Source organism: Alternaria ethzedia (assembly GCF_023757985.1).
Source record: "Alternaria ethzedia strain BMP 0044 chromosome Unknown scaffold_33, whole genome shotgun sequence".
Lineage (NCBI taxonomy): Eukaryota > Fungi > Ascomycota > Dothideomycetes > Pleosporales > Pleosporaceae > Alternaria > Alternaria ethzedia.
Window position 1 is genome coordinate 4,685 of NW_026056226.1, and position 23,512 is coordinate 28,196.

Genomic DNA, 23,512 nt, shown 5'->3' on the forward strand with positions numbered 1-23,512 from the left:
ATCTATAATACTAGATAGAAGTAAAAAAGTCTAGATAGAAGTAATATAATAAGTATATAGCGTAAAGTATAGTATTATAATATAATAAGTATAGGCTCTAAGGCCTATATAATAGTTATACTAAGAAATTCTAGTTAATACTTTACCTAGCAAAGTTAAGGTAAGAAGAGTAATTTAATTCTATCTAGAATTACTTTAGATTTTAATACTTATAACTATACTACTTATACTAAAATATTAATTACTATATATATACCTATAATGCACTTCTTATCTTATATTAATAATCTAATACTAATAACTATCTAGACTATTAACTAGTATTAGAGTATATTTTCTATACTTATTAATAGTAAAATAGAGTTAAGTTAGTGTTTAAGATTAGAAAGCTCTAATATTAGAAACGTAGAGTTCTAAGAGCATAAGTTTAAATTACACTATCTACTATATACTAAAAAAATAGATTTTTTTAATTACTTTGTTATAGTCTATAAGTATAGAGTAAAGTATATATTATTACTTAAAACACAAGATTATAATAGAATAGTAATATACTCTAATAAGTAAAGCTTAAAACTCTAAAAAAAAAAAAAAAAAAAAATTAATACTAAAAAGTAATCTACTAAGCTTACTACTAGTATAAAGCCTCTAAGCCTATCTAAAATACTAATATAATATATTAATAATTACTTATATAACTACTAGTTACTTATATTTTATATTAATTTCTTCTTTAGTCTAGCTATATTAGCTACTATATTCTTATTATTAAGTATTAATATATAGTAGAGTAATAATATATAGTTAGTAACTTTATATAGTAATCTTATTATAAGTATATTTTCTTAATACTTTATAAGTACTCTATATAACTAAAAACATTTAGAATACTCTTTCTATTATATTTACTTTAAATATAGTACTTTAATAATAATAATAATAGACTTATAAGAAGTAATAGTACTAAAAGCTTTTTTAGTATACTTTAGACTCTTAATCTATACTTTCTAGTGTAAGTTAGAATAACCTACTCATATATATTTACTTAATATAGCTTTTAAGTCTACTAAGGCTATATAGCGTCTTAGGTGTCTACTACTTTAAGTAGCTACTTAGCTAGTACTTTTATAATATATCTATATTTATACCTATATTTACTTACTATATATCTACTATATATATATTTAATATACTATATACTATATAATAAGTAATTACTTATATATACTATACGTATTATAGAATATTATATATATACTATTATACTAAATATAGCTTTATATTTAGCTACCTCTTTAGAAATACTATTACTAGTAATAGTATAATACTATTATTAGTAATATTATAATACTATTACTATTACTACTTACTACTATACTATATATATAAAAAAACTTATAATAATATATTACTTAAATTATATATTATATACGTCTTAGTACTTAAGTAAAAAGAAAATACTATTCTAGATTATTCTATACTTTTAGCGCTTTTATAGATTCTACTCTAGTAATACTTTTTTTCTACTAGCTAACTTAAATAATTAGTATCTTTTGTAGATTATTCTACTTTTTTATAAAATATTTTTAAAGCTTTTTAACTTACTTTTATCTTTTATTAGCTTATACTATATAGCTATATATATATATATATACTTACTATATATTTACTTTCTTCTTTATATTCTTAAAGAACTATCTAAATAAACTAAGCTTTCTTTTAGAATCTAGTTTTAACGCGCTAGTTACTTACTTCTTATTATATTTATTAACTTTAGCTACTTTTCTATATATAACTATTTCTTTACTTAGAAACTCTAATTCTACTTTACTTATAATCTATATTAGAAAGATTTTTAAATTTATAACTATATAAATAGCTACTATATATATATATTTATAAATCTTACTAAATATATAAATATATCTAGATTTTAAAAACTTTTAGTAATAAGTTAAATTTATAAAAAAATAAGCTCTTTACTAATCTATAGATATAAGTAGCTTAGATAATAATTTCAGACGCTAAGTCTAGAAATAAGCTATAAAGATATATATATATACACTATAGAATACTTACTAGTTATAACTAGTTTTAGAAAAGAAAAAGATATTATCTTATTTAAACTTATTAAATACTTCTAAATATTCTTAAAAAAGATTTATAAAGAAAACTTCTTTTAGATTAAAGTATTAATAAATATACTATATACTTTTATACTACTACTTTTTTAAACCTAATATCTTATATATAGCTACTTTCTTAGCTTTTTTTTAATTTTTTACTTTTTAGCTATAATAATTCTAAATAGAACTTAAATTAATTTAATATATCTACTATATTCTAGCTACTTAACTTATATATACTAGAATTATACTTTTTATTCTATTTAAAGCTACTATTATTAAAATTACTACTTCTTCTTAGTATACTTTAAGATAAACTTAAAAATAGTATTAAGTAAGCTATAAAGCTATAGAAATAGTAAATCTTTTTAAAAGTTTATATAAAAGCTTTCTAAAAAAAAGCTCTTAGTAAAAATCTTAGTAAAAGAAGTAAAAGTTAGAGTATAGTATAATATAGCTTTAATCTTAGCTATTATAGTAAAGTATTAATATAAAGTAGAGTAATAAAACATAGTTAGTAACTCTATATAGTAATCTTATTATAGGTATATTTTTTAAATACCTTATTATAGTAAAGTGTTAATATAGAGTAGAGTAATAAACTGTAGTTAGTAACTCTATATAGTAATCTTATTATAGATTTATTTTTAAATACCTTATACTTACTATATATAACTATAGAATTTAATAAAACTTTCTCTTTAACATTTACTATAGATATAGTACTTTAATAATAATAATAATATACTTATAAAAGTTTTAAATACCTTATACTTACTATATATAACTATAGAATTTAATAAAAGTTTTTCTTTAATATTTACTATAAATATAGTACTTTAATAATAATAATAATATACTTATAGAAAGTAATAGTAATAAAGACTTTTCTAGTATACTTAGAAGTAGACTTAGAGATAGTAATAAGTAAGCTATAGAGCTATAGAAATATTAAAATATTCTTAAAAGTTAATATAGAAGCTTTCTAAGAGAAAGCTCTTAGTAGAAAAAGTAGAAGTCTAGGTAGTATAGGTAAACTCTAGATCTAGAGTAATATTAAATTATAGTACTATACTATAAGTAGTAAATAATGTTTACGTAAGTAAACTATAGTATAGAGAATAGTAGCTTAGAGAGAGTTATATAAACTTTATATATAGAAAATACTTTTCTTCTTTTTTTTTTTCTATTTAATAACTTTCTATCTTAAAGAACATCTTATATCTTTAAGAAATTTTAATACTTAAGCTAAATATCGAGCTAAATACCTAGCTAAATACCTAGATATAACTTCTAAGCTTAATACTAACACTAATATTACCTTAAAGATATTAAACTCTACTTTTCTCTCTATATAATCTTAGCTATAGTTATAAATAAGTAAGAGTTTAAGTAGCTATATAAGTAAACTCTAGGTCTAAAGTAATATTAATTTCTAGTACTATACTACTACAAAATACTACTAAAGGTTAAAAGTAGTTATAATTATAGAATTTTAGAAATATAGTTACTAAGCTCTTAAGTATATAGCTAGAGATTCTATTCTAACTTTTTAAAGTAAAAGAAATAAAAAATATACTTAATTATCTTTAATAATTACTTATCTTTTTATCTCTAATAATACTAATATAAAATCTATATTTTTAGTAGTAACTTTATATTTTCTTACTATTTAGAGTTAAGCTAGACTTCTTTTAAACTAATATTAAGTATTTATTAGTTAATAAGTAAAGCTATATTTAATATATATAGTTAGATTTAAGCTATAATTAAAAAATTCTAACTTAGTTAGAAAAATAATATTTTAAAAAAAAATATAATTATTACTTAGATATAATCTTAATAATAAAAGATTTATTTATAAAACTAAGTTAGTTAAATCTTTTATAAGCTTAAATTCTCTTTTATAAGTAGTAAAATCTACTATAGTAGTATTTTTAGTAGTATTTTTAGTAGTATCTATAGTTATAGTATTAAAGAGAATAAGCGTATTTCTTAGAAGTTTAGAAAAATAGTTAATTTTAATTATTACTAGTATTTTAGAGAATTTAGTCTTAAAAGTATTTTAAGATATAAAATAAAGAGAAGTATCTTATAAGTATATAGACTTTTTATATAAGAAGTTATATAAAGTAGCTATCTACTAAACTATAGTATTATTTTTTTAAAAAGCTTTTATAAATATAGTTATTTACCTAGTTCTATAGCTAATAAAATAGCTTTTATTTAGTATTAAACTACTTTTAAACTTTTAGCTCTTCTACTAATAAAAGCTATTTATTATTACTATTAGTATCTATCTAGTCTTAAAAGCTTATCTAGATATATATTTTTAAACTTTTAATAAATTTATAGTACTATAGCTTATCTTTAGTACTTCTAAGTTAATTTTTAAGTATACTAGATAGTTTTCTATTACTATTAACTTTATAAGTATATTATTAACGCTTTAAATTTATAGTAAATATTATTAATAGAGTTTTATTAATTTCTACTACTATATTATACTAAATAAAAGGTATTTTAAAAAATATATTTATATTAAGATTACTATATAAAGTTACTTAACTATATTTTATTACTTTACTCTATATTAATATTCTATTATAATAAGCTAAAATCTAATAGCTATTTCTTTAAAGTTAGTATATTTAATAAAACTATCTATTAAAATAAAAAGCTAAATTTAATATAAGTATTAAGAGCGTAGTGTTAGTATATATACTTATCTAGGTATAAGTATAAAATCTATATAGTATAGCTTAAAAATAGAGTATAGATTTAAAGCTTACGTTTCTAATTAATATAGATTACTACTAAATCTATATATATATAGATACATATACTATAGTAAACTTAGCTTTTAATTCTTAGCCTATTATAGCTAACTTACTATTAGTAGTAAAACTCTAATCTTAGATAGAACCTTTAGTAGCCTTACTCTAGAACACTACTTATTATTATTTACTTTCTAGTTTTTTAATATATAAGTAAGAATATACTCTTAGTAATTTTTATATAGTCTAGATTCTCTTCTACCTTAGTTCTATCTTACTCTATATATCTAAGTATCTAGATAGTTAGTATTAGAGTTCTAGTTTCTAATCTAAATATAAAGAAGTATAGCGTAGTATATAAGTAATATACTAATAGATATTTAAGACTTTTATAAGATAACTTACTAGTTTTATTACTTAGTAATAAAGTATATATAAGTCTAAAACGTAGATTTAATATTAGATACTAATTATAGTATGCTAGTTTATCTCTAGTATTAAGTATAACTAAAGATATAAAGAAGTAAATATTTCTTTTTTAAAAGATTATAGATATAAATCTTACTTTATATAAGCTAGCTATATAAAGATAATATACTTATAAAGCTATATATAGTAGTATTCTTAGAGAACTAAACTCTAATATTTATTAAGTATTAGTAAGAGTAAGGTTAGAAGCTAAATATACTTCTATAGCTAATAAGCCTTAAGCTATTTATTATTATAAAGTAAATAAAAAGTAATATTTAGTAGAAGCTAGTAAACTATAAAACTCTTAATAGTTTAGGCTATATAAAATATAGCTTACTAGTATTACGTTCTAGAATCTTTTAAGTAATAGTTTATTAAATATAAATCTTTATAAGAATTATATACTAACTATAAAAGCTTTTTAAAATTATTAAGTAACTCTATAAAGTAATAGACTAGTCTAAGATTAAACTAATCTAGATCTACTTTTTAAATAAAGTCTATTTAAGATTTCTTTCTAAGAGAGTAACTATTTAATAGTAGATAAAATTAAGTAATATAAAAACTTAAAATACTACTTTCTAGATAACTATAAGTCTTTCTAATATCTATCTTCTAGAAAGTATTCTTATACTTATAGATATATAAGTAATATCTTTTAATAAGTTCTACTTTAGTAATAATTACTATATTATTTAATTATATTTTATATAAGTAGGTTAAAATTAAGCTACGTATTATAATCTAGATAATCTTAATAACTTAGTAGTATTATAAAATAAAATTAGAGTATTATTATAGTATTTTATATTTTAAAACTAGAACTCTATCTTTACTTTTATACTCTTAGTATAAGAGAAACTACTATATTATACTAGAGATCTAAAGTAAAGACTTAATACTTATTAGAATTATTAGCTATATAGAACGTTTCTAAACTTTAAATTAATCTAAGAAAATAAAAATAGGCTATAAGTCTAGTTATTTTTTGTCTACTATAAGCTAAAAGACTTATTAACTTACTTTATTAAGATTATAAACACTACTATAGAACTTAAATACTAGCTAGCTAGTAAATAAATATATCTAAAGTTTTAGCTATAGAAGCTTATTATAGTAGACTAGATTCTCTATAGCCTTTACTAGAAATATATTCTAGTTAAGCTCTAGTCTCTAGATAAGATTAAGTATTTAGAATATATTCTATATATTCTTATATCTACTAAGCTTCTTAATATATTTTTTAAAAGTAAGAGAATAGATATTTAAAAGCTTTAATCTAAGCTTATCTATAAGATATAGTTATAGAGTTCTATATTAGAGACTAAACTTAATAATATAGATAATATTAATAAAGTTAGATATCTACTATTACTATAACTATCTAAGTTAGTAGCGCTAGTATTATATCTAGAGAAGAATCTATTACGCTATTATTCTATTAAAGAGGTTTTTAACCTAAGATACTTTAAGCTAAATCTTCTTATTAGTGTTAGAGAATTAAAACTAGAGTAGACTAAATACTTTTATAAGTACTTAACTCTTAATATATTAATATTTACTATTTATATTTTCTAGTTTACGTTACACGTTTACTAGAACTTAATATTCTAGTAAGTTATTATTATCTCTAGAGTATTATCTTCTAATATTATTAGTATATACTATAATCTCTTTAATTATAAATCTAATTATGTAAAGACTAGTAGACCTTGTATATTACAAATAGTAATACTATATTAAAAGTAGATACTTAGATTGTATTTATAGATCTTTTGTAAGCTACCTAGGTAGCATCTAGCTCGTCACGCAGAGAGGCATACTACGATCTTCCGCTGCCTTAGTAGCTTGCTCCTCTGCAAAGCGTCTAGCAGCAGCAAGTACTAACAAATACTTTAGTTAAAGGCTTGTTTTCAGGGCTCGGCGAAACCTTAAACGCTATAGCTATGTTGTTCCATTTCAGAAAGCCGCGACCCCAGAGGCCGCACGGAACTATCCGCTCGCTTCTCAAAAGACAGCACTAGCAGAAAGTGCAAGCTACCTATCAACTGTCCCGAGGTCTTGTACAGTTTAGGTCTTTTAATAACAAACGTACAGAGATTGCGGAGGGAGGACAACCAAATGAGTTGTACGCTGACACTCGAACGACGAAGAAGAAAGCCTTGGCGTTACAGACCAAGTGTCGTACGAGTTATACCCGGAACTTACTCCTCGTATCGAGATCTTGATTGGGCATCTAGAGAAGCAGAAGCCGAAAGGGTTCATCGCCCTGTGGAAGGACCAGAGAGACTCCAATACCTGGTACACGTTCTGGGCGGCTGTCATCTTTGGGGTCACGGCGTTGGTCCTAGCCGCAGGAAGTTTAGCAGTGTCAGCTGCGCAGACTTGGGCAACATACAGGGCGCTGGACATGCAGGGTCAAAGATAAGGCGTAGTCAGATCTCTAGAGTGCTACCATCTTTCCAGAGTTCGTAGACAGAAAGCGAGCTTAACGCTGCAAAGTTCAGCGACAGCACAAGTTGCAAGTTGATAGACTCTAACAGAATACTAACCCACGATGTTCAACAAATGTAGACTTATGTAATATTCGTCACAAGGTAAGGCAGAAGAGATGTGAGAATTGATGGGCTGATCAACTATCTACAAACGAACTTTGCAAGTCTTCGTTCGAGTGACAGACTTGTCACTTTCACTCGTAGCGATGAGAGTCACCGTGGCTTCCTTCGAACAGTATCCCTGGCAACCAACAGCGACATTGACTGTCTTCTGCTTACCTGCCTTGGCGTAAGCCAACGCGTTAGGGACAGCGACCTTCCAACCAGCGCCATTGACCTCGGTCTTCAAACGGTAGATATCCGACCCAAGGTAGGCGGACAGATCCTGTGGATGAGGGTTTGTCGCAAGCGAGGCGGCTTTACCGGTGTTCTTCAGCTCGAAAGTGCAGTATAAGCCGTCCGCGGGGCTGGTAGCGTTTCCGTTGCTGACAACCTTGCCAGATCCGAGCTCAATGCCATGTTGAGCGGACGTGGTAACGTTGGTCGCGGTTGATGCTGCGCCTACGGTGTAGTGCAATACCCCATTGTCGTCGATGATCTTCTCGAGGATGTACAAATGCAGGCCGTTCTCGTGATCGATGTGCTCGTATTCCGAGCCAGAGTTTGTACCAGCGTGGAACAAGGCATCGACTAGTTGCCTGTAGTCGCCAATGGTCCAGTATCTTGCGGTGCCGTTGGGGAGGAAGAAATCGATCTGGCGCGCATCCTGTGGGTTTGCATCAATCGTCCATTGGAACGGCTGCACGCGATCGCTGTCCTTGGTCTTGCTAATCATGACACCAGAATCTGGGCAGAAAGAGTCAGCACCAAGTCGCTGAACGACCTCAACATTGTAGTTGTTGTAGCCACGTCCGTCGCATAGAGCATCAAGGGACGCATTACATGGGGGCGCAAGGTCGCCGGCAGCGCCAAAGGAAATATTGAATCCCATTAGACTGTCCACCGGATCGACAGAGCGAGCGGTAATCTGCGCGATGACTGGACCAGAAGTGGCGAGACCTGAGCGAGAGATTTGCAAGATCGGAGTTGTATCAATGAGCCCAATCTGGTGCTTGTCTCGCATAGTGTGCAGGGATCCCATTGATGCACCCTGTACAGGAGGAATCTGCCAGCGCGTGTGGGGTCCACCTGGTCCGTTGAAACTGCCTCGGGACAGCATGCTCCATGGGCCGGTGTATGTTCGTCGCGGAGGGTCACTGAAGGGGTTGTTGTAGTTATCTCCGATACCGAGCAAGTGCGATAGTTCGTGAGCAAACGTAGCCATTCCACTCGATTCTCCCTGGGTAGACGAACCGCCACCGGCGTTCGGCCATATCGTAGAGGCTGCAGCCCACGATGACCACTCAACATAACGTGTACTAGCCCAGTTTGGAAGCGAGGAGTTATCCGGTGGTCCAAACTCCTCGGGAACGTCTTCTTTGGAGAGGAACTTCATCTCACCAAATTCCTGCCACGTCGAGGATTCGTCTTGGCCGGCCGAGAGAATGAAGGCCAACTCATACGCGTCTGCCGTCTCATTTCCAACATCAGCACGCCATGCTCCGAGCGCATCGGTCCTAAGATCAACCGAGCATGGCGGTCCTTCGGGGCAAGCGCCCTCATTAAAACCACCCTCTTCATCGTCGATACCATATTGGTAGCTACGCGCCGGCATGCGATAAGGGCCGAACACGGTCAGGTCCACACCATACTTTCCGAACGAGTCGCCCATCCAATACTCGTGGAGTGTGTGACCTTCGTTGAGCTCGCTGGGTACGTTGAGAAGATCGTGGTAGAACTTGGGCACATCCTCACGGCTCAAGCCAGCGGCAAGTGGTTGCGGGTTACCGAAAATATCCGAGTTGGCCGGCAACGTGACAACGAACGGAGAGTCTGGGTAATCTATGGTCACCAAGGCGATGTTGAAGTTCCGATCTCTGCCCTTGCGTGCTGGATCAGCCCAATTGGTTGTGGGTGGTGCAGCATAATCTAGTTAAAGCTTTAGTGACCTTCTTCATGTGCATTGTTATGCTCAGACGTACCATCCCAAGTCATGTTGTCTGGATTGACCCAGTTCTGGGGGTCGATGGGCGCGAACGGGTTCACAGGCGCGCTCTGGCGACGCACCACAGCAGCTGCCGCAAGCTCAAGCATCGTGCTCAAGATGACAGCCATTGAGGCGCGATGAGGGCTTCGGGCCGCCATCATTTACCACAAAGCTTTGTGAGGCAGATGTGCGAGCGACAGGAAGGGCGTGAGAAGCGGAGGTGAGAGGGACCCTTGAGGCATATTAATGAGTACACGGACCGGCATCATCAAGATTGAGTTACCTACCCATGATGCCGACTACGTAGGGCAAGACCGATATCACGGTAAAGTGCATATGCGGCTGCCTCTTCCAGCTAGGTCAGCCCGTTCCACCGTCTTGGCACGCGCGCACCTGCTGTTCCCAGTATGCGAGGCTGGGGTGGACGATAACGGCGTCGCTTGGTCCTGCACTTTCGTCGATCTGATGGATAATTGCGTCCAATGCGACGGTTACGTGCTTGACGTAAGCTTTGGTGGTGCCGTGAACCTTGGTACGCTGGCTGCGAAAGCTTGTCCGCACCGACCACGGCTATCCCTTCCGCCCCGCTCGAGACTTGCCGGAAAGCATCAATGGGTTTATCGTATCGCGGATGGCGGGTGATAGCACGGGTATAGCTCGGCCACTTGATTTTGAGATAACGGGCGCGCCAGATGTTGTGGTTGTTTCCTCATGCTGCGACGTCATGATGCAGATGCCTCTTTCTTCTTCAACAGTCTTTCGTGTTTTGGCCGTAATGCGGCTACATAGCGCCGTGCAACTCCAAGTCCGTCTCAACTATAAAGCTTCCGGCGCTTTGGTAATATACAGCTGACGTGAGACGATTGCAGCGCCGACATTGCAGATGCGGCTTCCTGTATGAGATGCGACTATGCGCATTGCTGCATTTTCCTCTGAAAACGATGTGCAAGGTCAATATGGCTAGTGGCTGAGGAGATTGTGTCTTCGCCGCGTTCTGCACTGGATTTCGTGCAACATGCCATGTGATGACCGTCACTGCCTAGGCATGAGCACACACTCATCTCGTCACTCAAATCTCGGAAGCAAACAGGGGTAGACTGATTGTGTACCATTTATGACTCGAAATCTTGTTCATATTGTTTTGGCAATCACTTCCATGTCCTTAATGAGACGTCCATGCTCCACTGTGGTCTATCTCTCAGTCGTCCTCTCCTCAAGCCCCGACCTTTACAGTACCGTCACCCTTTCCTCCTCCACCGTCAACGTCATCTTTCTTCTCCTGCGCATCCTTGGCCTCCGCTTCGTGCCTTGGGCAGTTCGTTTCGAGAAAGACTGACTTCGTTCCCATTATCGTTTCTCGGCCGCCGGGGTTGTTCTCGCAGCCGTTCGAACCTTTTGGGGGGGAGCTGCTAACCCCCTCACAGTTCATATACACACGACCGTAACCCTCCGGATTTTCAGGAGTGGACATGTATTTGCATCCACATTTGTGGAAGTTTGTAACCCACCAACACATCCCGTAAAGGTGGCAGCTGAGTAGGATGTTGAGGTTTTGCAGTTTAACTGTGGAGGACTGTGGTAGCCAAGATGTGAGAGGTAGGTTTGGAATTTGGATTGGTTTGTTTGCTTGCTCTTTGATGATGTATATAAGAGTGTGAAAGTCTGTGAAGAGGAGTTTTTATAGTCCTCCATGACGCATATAATAGCTAGTTGTGACTCTGGCCAGCACGATTGAGTCTGCATTGATGCCTTACCTCGCTCCTCTGTGACTGGTTTGTCCTCATAAGTCCTTCGGTGTCATCAGGTCCTTCACTACACGTACCGCAATTTGGCCTACCTCTCATGATGTGCAACGATCAAGGTGGCACAACACCTGCATACAGTTAGCCTCACTCGAACATGACTGTTTTGACGTGTTTAAGTAAAACGTGTATGCAGGTGTGCCATTGCTATGTGTTACATCTTCACTAACGCAGCATGCCAGGCTTCCCTTGATTATCGATTGCGGCAAAAACAGGCGCTCGGTTCAACCCAGACGTCCCTTACCTCCGCCATATTTTCCCTCTGGGCCCTCAAGGTGAGCATCCAACACTGCTGATGTTCCACTGAGTACGCTCTTGATGGCTTCAGGCAACAGCCTGCTGAGCTCGTCTGAAGTGGATGCATGTGCAGCCCAGATCTGACCACCACTGGCCGCTTTGGCAATGCCTGAGTAGTCTGGAGTTGGCGCAAAACTGATATTGAGCTCCTCGTTGCTGACTTTAGAACCCTCTCCATCGGGGTGTACGAGTAGCATCGACCGTCGTGGAGCGTTCCAGCCCTTGTTGTTAAGGACGACGGTAAGGATGGGGATTTTGTAGCGCTGCGCGATCCAGTATACTGATCCGGGAACAGAGAACAGGTAGGTACCGTCGCCGACAATTTGACATACGAATTGCTTCTTTCCTTCTGTGTCAGTCGCAAGCTTGACGCCAAGCGCACCACCTCCAGACCACCCAAGTCCGCCACCACCGCAGTTTATCCACGAGCCAGGAAGCGTAGCCTGAATCTGGTCCGCAACAAAGCCAGTCTGAGTAACAGCCTCTATAGCCCAGATGGTGTCATTAGGGCAGAGTTTCTTGAGTTGAGAACAAAGATATGGGGTACTGAAATGGCCATTGTCGTCGACCTTGGCTTCCCCGGCAATACCTTCGAGTTTCTTCTTATGCGACTCTTGTAACGCTGTCCACCGTTGATCGAAGAGCTGGGAAGAGATCTTCTCTTTGAGTTGCGATTCAAAGTATTCGTTGAGCTGCGTCAGCGAGGTATAAGAGTCGGCTCTGTATCGCTGTGTAGCGTTTAGGTAGAATACAGGCATCTGTTGTTTTAGGGGGTCGACATCGACGTGGAAGATCTTGGCATTCTCCTTGGGATGGCACTGTGTGTTGATCCAGGGCACGTCACAGTCGAGGACTAGGATGACGTCAGCCGTCTTGATGGCAGGGTCGTTGCCGTACCGTAGGCCGAGCCAAGCGGGGTGGTTTGCGGGAAAGCACATGTCACTTCCTCCAGTGTCCAGTACGCGAATGCCCTTGACGTTGTCAGCCACGCGCACGAGTTCTTGCACGGCATCGTGGTTTCGCCCCGAGTATCCGGTGATGATGAGAGGCTCCTGAGCGTTCACCAAGGCCTCGGCAATCGTCTTGACACCCTTGGGAGGAAGAGCGGCGGGTTCGACCGGATGCCAGAAGTCCATCTCCAGCTTGTATGGAGTCAAGTCCTCTTCCATGGGCTCGCGCGCGCCATAGAGATAGACAGGCCCCTTGGGATCGCTCATGGCGAACGACAGAGCGCGATTGACCATCTGCTTGACATTCTTGCCCGACTTGATCTCGCCCGTGTACCTGCAGTACTGCGCGACAATCTGCTTCTGGTCCGGCACGTCTTGTATCCAGTGGATGTATTCCGTCCGGCTGCCGCGCATCTCGCCCTCGATGGTGAAGGGCGAGAGGCCGGCGAAGATGAGGACGGGTGCGCGGCCGCACGAGGCGTTGTGTACGGCGGCTCCGAGGCCTTGGGTTCCGACGTCGACGTGCACGATGACGCATTGGGGTTTGCCCGTCAGTCTGGCATATCCGTCCGCCATGGAAAGGGCGACCATCTAGACGCGTCAGTGTCTGGCCGAATTGAAGTGCATCTCTGGCACCTACCTCGTTCGGACATGTGACGATCTTGGGGAATTGGCCCTTCTTCTCATTCTGGCCTTTGACGATGGCTTCGATGATGGAGGGATGGTCGGACCCAAGGTTGACAAAGACGTGACTGACGCCGTACTCCCAGAGCGCCTCGAAGAAGGCAAAGGACGCCGTGTAGCTGGCGGTAGTCAGTACATGATACGCCTGTGTATGCGGGGGTCATACTTACACCATCTTGTCTGCCGTGTGCTATGTTATCTGTCGTGTCTGCAAGGTGACTTGAGGGCAGGTGCGCACAAGTCCGATGACGGCGTGCGTCGGAGAATTGGATGCCCCATCGCTCCTGCTGCTATCATGGGATGGGTACAGAATGGGCAGCGGCCCCACCAGAGCGCGGGGAAGCTTTGCTGTCGCGGTTGGGGTTTACGGCAGGCCGACTCGTCATCGGCATCCTGAGGTGCGGCAGCGGCTGTTGACGGGACCATCAGACCCGCATCGCATCTCAATTGACACTCGTGTTGACGCCATTTTCATCAATCGCCCAAGACTGGCGACATGTATGCGACGGCGCAACGCGTATAAACTGTGGCAGATGAAGGAGCTCGCCCTGTCGCGCCTGCACGCTATCCATCGCGTCGCGGCATGGTTCCGCCGTGCGGAAAAGCCACTTCGTGACCAAGACACTCCCCATCTGCTTGCACTTCAACACAACGCTCGCTTTCGCTATTTCTTGCTATCATACCACTCGCCAGGGCTATGACGGTCTTGCCCAAATTTGTAATGTCTGCACAATCACTGCAGGAGGCCGACGCCGCGAGGCATCCGTGTCAAACGCGTTTCATCCCAAGCACGCGTATAGAAAGTCAGGTAGGCCCAGCTTCACCCTGATCGTTCCCAAAGATCCTTGGTCACTCATCTAGACTCTGCAAAATGCGTTTCTATCTCGTTTGCCTTCTATCATTTGCTCGCTCAACAGTCCTTGCACATCATCCCGAAGAATGCCCATCCAATTCGACACGCCACATTCAGTACCCGACATGCCTTGGGCTGCCGGGGGTCTATCTCGTCAAAGCAAGCGAAGGAAAGGGTCTGGGTGTTTTTGCTGCTCATGATATGGACATAGGCGACATCGTCATGCGCGAGACGCCCGTCCTCAAGATTCGTTTGCCAAAGCTGGCGAAGGGGAGCCCATATCCAATGGCAGCTGTCGCTATGCTACTCCAAGAGCAATTTGACACCCTATCGCTAGAGTCACAAGAGGAGGTCCTCTCTTTAACACATCAGGCAAAAGCTGTTGACAGCAATTCTCAAGATACTCTGGGCACCATCTTCCGCAACAATGCCTACAACACCGGCGATCAGGTCGGCCTATTCCCCAAAATCGCTCGCATCAACCACTCATGCCGGCCAAACACTAGCTACTACTGGAGCGAAAAGCTAAACAAGCGCATCGTCTACGCGACACGCAAGATCAAGGCAGGGGAAGAATTCTTCGTGTCTTACATCTCCCTGTTGCTCAGTCGGGAAGATCGCCAAAAGCAGCTTGATCGATATGGCTTCCAGTGCCACTGTGAAGCATGTGCACATGAGCGAGCCGCTCAGATAGCTAGCGACAATCGCCGCATCACCATCAAAAACGCATTCTCCAAGTTCGAACCGCAAATGGTGCTGATGGCGCCACAGTCCAAGGCCGGGAAGCGTCAGGCGCAAAAGGACGCTGAGGTGAGCGTTCAACTTGCCGGACTAGTAGAGGAGGAAGGACTTGCCGACTACTATGCCAAAGCCTACAGAATTGCCGCTATAAGCCATGCCAGAGTGGAAGATTGGGCGACCGCTGCGAGATGGGCGAACCGAGCCTACGAAATACGTTACATGGAGGATCCGGACTCGAAGAGCACGTTAGAGTTGCATCACCTCACCAGCAGTTTTATATCAAACTGGGAGACCGGGCTACGAAGTCGTGCTTCAACATGAGATTCTGCAAGCGGCTTTAACACTCGCGTCGCATTGCCCTGCATTTTGTGCGGAGGATTGACCGTTCCAGACCTGCGGTTCGCACATGCGGCCCTGTTCACCCGGTCGCCCGCTTATTAGCCTAATGCATCACCACGCCTCTGCATCTTCGCATTACAACAAACGTATCTTCACCTGACAATCATCACGATCATTCATGACAATACAGCAACATGAGTCTATCGCAAATTACGCCCAGCATGTCCAAGCAGAGACTCATCGACCGCGACGAGCGAACTCGCAAAAAGCCAATGCGCATCCTCGTTCTGGGAATGTGTCGTACGGGAACAACCACTATCGCAGTCGCACTCCGTAAACTTGGCTATACCTCGCATCAGATGCGCGATGTGCTTGCCAAACCTTCTGAACTCGCGCTGTGGGAAGAAGCTGTCAACGTCACCCTGTTACCGCCCCAAGAACGGCCTTCAAATCAACAGAAGATGGAACCGTATGGCAAGGAAGAGTTTGACAAACTATTGGCCGACTACGATGTCGTTATGGATCTACCCAGTTGTGTGTTCGCAACGGAACTGGTGAAGGCCTACCCACAAGCCAAGGTCATCCTGACGAAGAGGCGGTACGAAGACTGGGAACAAAGCATGCAAGACAGTATATGGTGTCTTGATACATGGCGGCTATTCACTCTCTGCCGTCAACTCAACATCACACAGTTGGCCCCATTAATGCGACTGGTACATGCCATATTCCAGGTGCACAACGGTAACCAATACGGTGGCCAGGCAGCGAAATCGGCATTCAACCAGCATTACGACACTGTACGCTCGTTGGTACCTCAAAGTCAATTACTGGAGCTCGACACTGACGGAGAACTGAAATGGGAGCCCCTCTGCGAGTTCTTGGGCAAAGCGGTACCGAAGGAGGGTTTTCCGAAAACCAGCGAAGACAAGGCCATGCGCAAAGGTCTTGAGAATGCATGGTGGGGCATGGTTCAATACTTTGTCATGTTGATCCTTCTTCCGGGGCTTGTCGTGGTTGGATCCGCCATGTTGTACACATATGCGGATGAGGTGAGGGCGTATCGAGATGGTTGGTTAATGGTCGCAAAGAAGTACATGGAAACGGGAGAGTTGTAAAATACTGTGAGAGCTTGATGGCATTTAGCAGAACTAGTAGTCATCTCCGTCTGTGCTTGCATTCATCATACTTGCTGCATAGGCTTTCTATTGTCATATATCTAATTGTCTTAATTCATTCCACAAACTCACCAGTCAGTATTGCGCTGTATACTGCCAGCAGTTCAAGCCTTCCACCTCAGCAGAGTGAAGGAATGCTTGCCAAACTTGAACTTGCCCTGCCCATCCCAGCTGCTTTCCTTGATACCAACATTCTGCACGCCATCAGTGTTGACCACATCAACATTGTCACCCGTCACGGTGTGCACCTCTACCTTGTCGGCCTTCAGTCCCGGAATGTCAACTTCAAAGTCCTGCTTCTCGTTGACGTTGGTGACAGCAAGGTTGATGAAACCGTCGTCGCTGAGCGTGGCGCTGCAGTCTAGGTAGGGCGTCTCGATAGTGTTGCGGATCCAGCTCGGGTTCGTGCGGCCGGTATATTCTGGGGCGCGAACATTGAGCGCAATTGTGTGACCACGCATGTACTTGGAGAAGAGGAGCAATGGCCACCAAGAAGTCTGCTTGACGAGCCCTTCCTTCGTCGTCATCAAAGGTGAAATGACGTTGACGCTCTGTGCGACAGTCGCCATGCCCATATCTTTGGCTTGTCGGATGAAGCCGTTCAGGAAGATGGAAACGGCAAGAGCATCGGAAAGTGTGTATTTCTCCTCAGCTCCGAGCTCACCGGGCGCACGAACGGGGTCCCAGACGTTCCATTCGTCAAAGCAGATAGTCTGCCTGGGCACTGTCTCGGGAACCTTGTTCTCGATGCGTGCAAGATCGATCAAGCTCGCAGTCATCTGCACTGCTCGCTCAGCCGCCCGAGGTGCGGTAGCATTGGGCAGATGCTCCTTGTCGGCAGTGTAGATGTGGATGGAGTGCATGTCGATGAGCGACTTGGTGGTATCGCCGCTGAGACCATGGACATCCCACTTGACGCACTGGTTGAGGACATAGTAGTCCCAGGAGGAGTAACCGGTCTCGCCGCAAAGGATAGTAACGATAGTTGGGTCGAGAAGTTTGAGGGCTTTGGCCCATTGATAAGCCTTCTTGGCATAGTCTTCTTTGGTCATCTGCTCGACCTGCCATGGACCCCAACATTCGTTGCCGAGGGCCCAGTACTTGACCTAGATGGTCGTCAGTATGATCGATGATGTAGGAAGAGTAAATAGAGGATGATGAACATACATTGTAAGGCTTCTCGCGACCGTTCTTGCGACGAAGGTTGGCGTAGTAGGTGTCGCGATCCGAGTTGCAGTACTCAAGCCATCCGAGAGCTACATTTAGTCAGATCATGTGCAACAATAGCAATCGGGTGAAACAAACCTTCGTCCAGAGTGCCAGTTCCGAAGTTGAGGCAGAGATATGGCTCTGTGCCGACTTCTTCACACCATTGCATAAACTCATCCGTACCAAATGTGTTCGGCTCGATGCCAATCCATGCCAGCTCAGGCCTAGGCTCAGAATTAGCTTGCTGTAGCGGACATGCTGAACAAATGGTGGCTGGGTCGATGTCACATGAACACGCTTGTGGCGCGAGTACGGCCAACGGGAGCTGATCCTCGAGACGCGTCGGCAGCCCCCAACGCACATGTGCAGTTAAGGGACGCCACGCATGAGTTAACATCCGTGATAACTTACCTCTTCGGTCTGTTCTCTTTGGGTCCAACACCATCAAGCCAATGGTATGTGGCTACAAAGTTTCCGCCCGGGTACCGCACTACAGGCACATTGAGTTCCTTAAAAGCTTCGATGACGTCCTTGCGGAAGCCTCTCTCATCGGAAAGAGGGTTGCCGGGGTCGTAAATGCCGCCGTATATGCAGCGGCCCATGTGCCTGGTGCGTGGTCGGTTAGCCGAAAAAGAAACACGCATCCAACGCCAGCCGCAGGGCGTCTATGTGGGAGCTTACTCAGTGAATCCTCCATAGATGTTGTCGTTAATCTTCGCGATCTTGTGAGAGGGATGTATCGTGATGGAAGGCGTTTCGCTCTCTTCAATCTTGGTGAAGCTTGCCATGATGATGAGGACAGATGGTGATGATGCTTGAAGGTTGAGTTGTGTGGTGTATTGGAAAAGAACTTCACATGCAAGATCAGGACTCACGATGGTAGTGGCCTGACCTTCGCGATGTCGTTGAAGGCTTCATGGCGTTCATGCCCACCTCCGGCTCGGCGTCGGTGCCAACGCCAGATTGGTTGACGCACCCGACGCTGACACATGCTCCCATTCGTGGAATTTCCCCAGCGGACGCTAGCTGCTATCATCTCGGAGACATGCCGCACTATTGTTGTTTACAGAAAAACTGCCGCCACGACCACGGGGAGCCAAGAAGACTTCCACCAGTGGAAATGTAGCGCATTCTACATTTGCATCCTGAATATGCATGTGCTAACGTTATCGCGTTGGAAGCAAAAGTAGCAATTCGGGCTACGATCGACCGAACAGTTGCTGTCGCCTCGGTATTGACGCCGATGGCTGGTGATGCAGGGATAAAGAGGCGGGTCGCGGAGAGAATAAACGCGGAGTCGAGTCAGTGTCCCCGCTCTTTGCGGAGACCGTGGAGTAGCCTCGTTCGATGCGTTCCCCAGACCGCGGTCGGCCATGGGTGGTGACATGGTGCAAGGGAGCAGCGCAGCAGGATCAATAATGCTTTCAAGTATAAAGGGCCAGTAGGCTGCCGATGGTGGGTCGCTCTACGCATCGCATCCCCCTCCCCACTGCAGCGCTCAATCTCCTCTGCAGCAGCCATGGCGCTCCCTCCCAAAGTCTACCAGTTCCTCGTGGGTCTTTTTGCATCCCTTGGTTCGCTATTGTACGGTTACGATCTCGGTGTTATCGCCCAGGTCATCGCCTCCGGAGCGTTCAAACGCGAGTTCAACGATCCTGGCTCAAATGCAAAGGGAGCCGTTGTGTCAGTCTTTACCGGTGGTGCCTTCTTCGGTGCTATGTTCGGTGGTCCCGCCGGTGACTACCTCGGTCGACGACTTACTATCTTGATGGGCGCCTGCGTAAGTACTCACTAAAACTCTACTGGTGTGCACTGTTGCTAACGCAATGATGATTGTAGGTTTTCATGCTTGGTGGTGCTCTGCAGACTGCTGCCGTGAACCTCAACTACCTTTACGCCGGACGTGTCCTTGCTGGCGTCGGTGTCGGCTTCCTCGTCATGATCATCCCTCTGTATCAATCCGAGTTGGCTCATCCCAGCATCCGCGGACGTATTGGTGGATTGGTGCAGTTCATGCTGGGTATCGGTGCCCTAGCCGCCGCCTGGATCAGTTATGGCGTTGATATCGGGTTCCCGGATAGCGATAACGGTCAATTCCGAACATCACTGGGTATCCAGGTCGTACCTGCCTTTTTCTTGGCCGCACTTATCATGCTGTTCCCCGAGTCGCCCAGATGGCTTATCAGCAAAGGCAAGGTCGAGCAAGGTCTTACGAACTTGGCCAAGCTTCATGCCCATGGTGACACCAACGACGTTTGGGTTCAAGCCGAGTTCCAGCAAATTCAGGAAGCCCTCAGTTTTGAGCGAGAGCATGAGGCTCAATCTTATCTCGAGCTTTTCAAGGACAAGTCGTGCTTCCGCCGTTTGTTCCTCGCCTGTGCGCTCCAGGCTTCCGTTCAAATGACTGGTGTTTCGGCTATCCAATACTACTCAGTCACCATCTACGAGCAGATGGGTATTGATGGTACTGAGGCGCTCAAATACCAGGCCATCTCTTCCGTTCTTGCTCTTTGCGGACAAGCGCTCTGCATTGCCTTCATCGACCGACTGGGACGCCGCTGGACTCTGATTGGTGGCAACCTTGGTAACTGCCTCACTTTCATCGTATCCACCATTATGCTGGCCGTCTTCCCCCCGGGATCAACAGGAAACGCAAGTGCTTCGTGGGGCTTCATTGCTGTCACCTGGCTGTACAACTTCTGCTTCTCATCGACTTGTGGACCGCTATCTTGGATTATTCCCGCCGAGATCTTCGATACAAAGACCCGTTCCAAGGGTGTATCGATCGCCACCATGACCTCCTTTGCCTTCAACACCTTAATTGGGCAAGTCACCGAGCTCGGCATGGTATCCGTGGGATGGAGGTTCTATCTGCTGTTCGTTGTAAGTACTCTCGCAGCTCAACAATTTGACCTCAAGCTAATCAAATCCTCAGATCTGCAACTTCACCAACGCCGTCTTCTTCTACTGCTTCTTGCCTGAGACCGCCAAGCGTCCTCTCGAAGAGATGAACTACCTCTTCACCAACGCTCCTCTCTTCGTTCCCAACATGAAGTCGTCAGAATGGGGTCTCGACATCGAGCGCCGTGTTGAGGAAGTCGCTGCTAAGCAGGGTTCAGTCTCTCACGCCGAGCATGTAGATGCAAAGCACACCATGTAGGAGGCCAACAATAGTTTAGCTTCCTTTTCGAATTGACGTTCGATGCTGGAAACCTTTATCACTATTCCGACTATCTAGTTGGGATTGTAATGATATGGATAATTGAACAATATCCACCAAAGCTTTTCTTCGTCTTTTCGTGACATCAAAGTGACTCTAAACGTCAGCACCAGTGACAATGCAACTTCTGGACAGTTCTGATGTCAATCATTGAGGCCATTGCCATGTACAAAGTCGATCCTAAGCATAGCTGTGCTTTAGTTCATACAACATGGCGAGAGATATGAACTCGGAACGATCGTCTGTATTACATGTCTCTTGTGTCGCGAAAGTAGTGTTTTATATCCCCTAGGTTTCCCTTGTCTGTCTACATGACTCAGAAGAGACTGTGTGATATCTTGAAGGATGTATCAGTAGACAACACATGAGAAGTAGTAAACTAAGTCTCTAGCGTGTGATATTCACTATCACTAGTCAGCGTTGTGGGTACACGCAGTCTCTTCTAGTGACGAGCTAATTCAGTCAGCTGATCAGTGCATTGTAGACATACTGGGACCGCGCGTACTGCAAACAGCTTCTAACGCATGACGCAAGGCACCGCTTATAATCTCTCTCATCCCACCTTACACCAGACGACCAATAACGCAAAAGTCCCTCAGGCAAGACAGCTCACCACGCAACAAAACAAGACTACTTTCACACTGAAACAGATGAAAAGCATGGCACAAGCAAAGGTGGTCATGCTCACGGAGTACACTACTGTGTATCCCACAGACGTTGCTCAGGCTACGTTCGAGCCGTCCGCATCTACGACAGCCGCCGTTAGTCTTTCCGCAAGCCTGAGCAGCAAGATCCCTCAACCCACTATTTCGATATCATCGGCTGTTCCCTCTCAAACATCACCGCCTACTTCTTCGCCCACTATTATTCCACTGGGTCCAAACCGCCACTTTGACGATACCCCCGTCATCATCATCCTTTCACTATTCATCCTCTTTGCTATTCTTCTCATCGCAATGATAGGTTACTTAGTCTTCATGCGATTCAAAGGTAAATGCTCCTCGTGCCAAGATCTGCAAGAGCAGATCTCGAAGTTGGAGTGCGGGGAGCTGAAGCGCATCACACCGCAAATGGTTATGAAGCGTGATATGCTAAACAAGACCCCCTGGGCACATTACACTTCTTCGGAACTCGACCAGGAAACTGGATATCTTGGGCACAAAATGTCCCGCGCGCCGACTATCTACCAGGTTGAAAGAGAAAGGGGGCCGTCGCTCTTCCAAAAGATAAAAGCTCGCATTGTCCGCGGAGGTAAGTCATCAGCCCCTCCAGATTTACCGACTAACTACAATGACGGGCATCGTTACTCCACTCGATCCTCTGCATATTCGGCGTCTACATACTACGACCCCGAAAAGGATGACAAAGAGATGCGTATCTTCACCGAAGTCTCAGCACCAGATGTTTCCAGCGCTCGCGGACCCCTCCGCAAAGAGTCAGAAAAGCCAAAGCGCTACACTGCATACGCACCCACTGAGCATGATGAAGACTATTCTTTGGAAAAGGAGATAAACATCGCCCACGCGATGGCGTGTCTGGAATCCAAAGAGTACAAGGATGCCAATGCAGTCCTACAGCGTCAATCTGCAACAGACTCTGAGATGCGACGCGCTCTGGGATTCGTCAATGCCAAAGACCAACAGATGAAGGTCGCACTCCACCCCAGCCTGTACTCGGAGGTCGATAAGTCACTATATGAGTCGCCCGCTGCTAACACCTCTTCGCAAGCTGAGGAGTATCAGCCGTTCAGCTGGCGCAAGAAAGGCCGTAGACCGCCAGATCTGGGAGATTAGCACGAGGCCGTTCAATAGTATTGGAACAGGGAATCAATCAGTAAGCGCAAGACTCCGTAGTTATGGGCATATATTGGTCGGACCGGGAGACGAGCGAGATATTTCCTAGGATTCAGCAAGTTTTCGTATCCAGTTGCCGAGATAGAAGATGTAATGCAATTCAATACTATATGCTTCACTTTCAGCTACTTCTCAGCGTGTACTGAGTACAGCGACAGGGGTATATAGAATGACCCCTTCATGCGTCGTCTACAGTATTTCGAAATAGACTTTCATGAAGTGATTCGGCTTCGATATGGCTGTCATCACTCGTCGGTCCGCCCGTGATCCGCACTAGGTGAGGATCTGTGAGGTATTCGCGATCATGAGTCAGCTTGCAGAATCTCGCACAACATTTGATACGAGTGGTGTCTGTGGTCTCAGTAGGTGTTGCTGGCGGTACCTTGAGTTGATGCAGGCACCTGGCGTGGGCGCGCGACGCCGCATGCCTCCTT

At 42.3% G+C, this 23,512-nt stretch overlaps 7 protein-coding genes across 7 annotated transcripts; 4 read left to right on the forward strand and 3 right to left on the reverse strand.

Annotated features, from left to right (window-relative positions):
• Positions 1-8,014: 8,014 nt before the first annotated feature.
• J4E87_009185 (uncharacterized protein) lies at positions 8,015-10,083 on the reverse strand (the record flags this gene model as incomplete). Its single annotated transcript, XM_049380764.1, has 2 exons — positions 8,015-9,897; positions 9,951-10,083. The coding sequence occupies 2 exons, from the start codon at positions 10,081-10,083 to the stop codon at positions 8,015-8,017; spliced, it is 2,016 nt and encodes a 671-aa protein (XP_049229395.1).
• A 1,898-nt stretch (positions 10,084-11,981) lies between these two features.
• J4E87_009186 (uncharacterized protein) lies at positions 11,982-13,863 on the reverse strand (the record flags this gene model as incomplete). Its single annotated transcript, XM_049380765.1, has 3 exons — positions 11,982-13,595; positions 13,645-13,807; positions 13,859-13,863. The coding sequence occupies 3 exons, from the start codon at positions 13,861-13,863 to the stop codon at positions 11,982-11,984; spliced, it is 1,782 nt and encodes a 593-aa protein (XP_049229396.1).
• A 696-nt stretch (positions 13,864-14,559) lies between these two features.
• Positions 14,560-15,603, forward strand: J4E87_009187 (uncharacterized protein; the record flags this gene model as incomplete). Its single annotated transcript, XM_049380766.1, has 1 exon — positions 14,560-15,603. One exon carries the CDS (start codon positions 14,560-14,562, stop codon positions 15,601-15,603), a length of 1,044 nt encoding a protein of 347 aa, XP_049229397.1.
• A 239-nt stretch (positions 15,604-15,842) lies between these two features.
• Positions 15,843-16,736, forward strand: J4E87_009188 (uncharacterized protein; the record flags this gene model as incomplete). Its single annotated transcript, XM_049380767.1, has 1 exon — positions 15,843-16,736. One exon carries the CDS (start codon positions 15,843-15,845, stop codon positions 16,734-16,736), a length of 894 nt encoding a protein of 297 aa, XP_049229398.1.
• A 164-nt stretch (positions 16,737-16,900) lies between these two features.
• On the reverse strand, positions 16,901-18,793 carry J4E87_009189 (uncharacterized protein; the record flags this gene model as incomplete). Its single annotated transcript, XM_049380768.1, has 5 exons — positions 16,901-17,902; positions 17,964-18,052; positions 18,102-18,229; positions 18,417-18,611; positions 18,687-18,793. The coding sequence occupies 5 exons, from the start codon at positions 18,791-18,793 to the stop codon at positions 16,901-16,903; spliced, it is 1,521 nt and encodes a 506-aa protein (XP_049229399.1).
• A 731-nt stretch (positions 18,794-19,524) lies between these two features.
• On the forward strand, positions 19,525-21,165 carry J4E87_009190 (uncharacterized protein; the record flags this gene model as incomplete). The annotated part of the gene is made up of 3 exons (XM_049380769.1): positions 19,525-19,785; positions 19,845-20,888; positions 20,941-21,165. The coding sequence occupies 3 exons, from the start codon at positions 19,525-19,527 to the stop codon at positions 21,163-21,165; spliced, it is 1,530 nt and encodes a 509-aa protein (XP_049229400.1).
• A 710-nt stretch (positions 21,166-21,875) lies between these two features.
• On the forward strand, positions 21,876-23,018 carry J4E87_009191 (uncharacterized protein; the record flags this gene model as incomplete). Its single annotated transcript, XM_049380770.1, has 1 exon — positions 21,876-23,018. One exon carries the CDS (start codon positions 21,876-21,878, stop codon positions 23,016-23,018), a length of 1,143 nt encoding a protein of 380 aa, XP_049229401.1.
• Between the last annotated feature and the right edge of the window lie 494 nt (positions 23,019-23,512).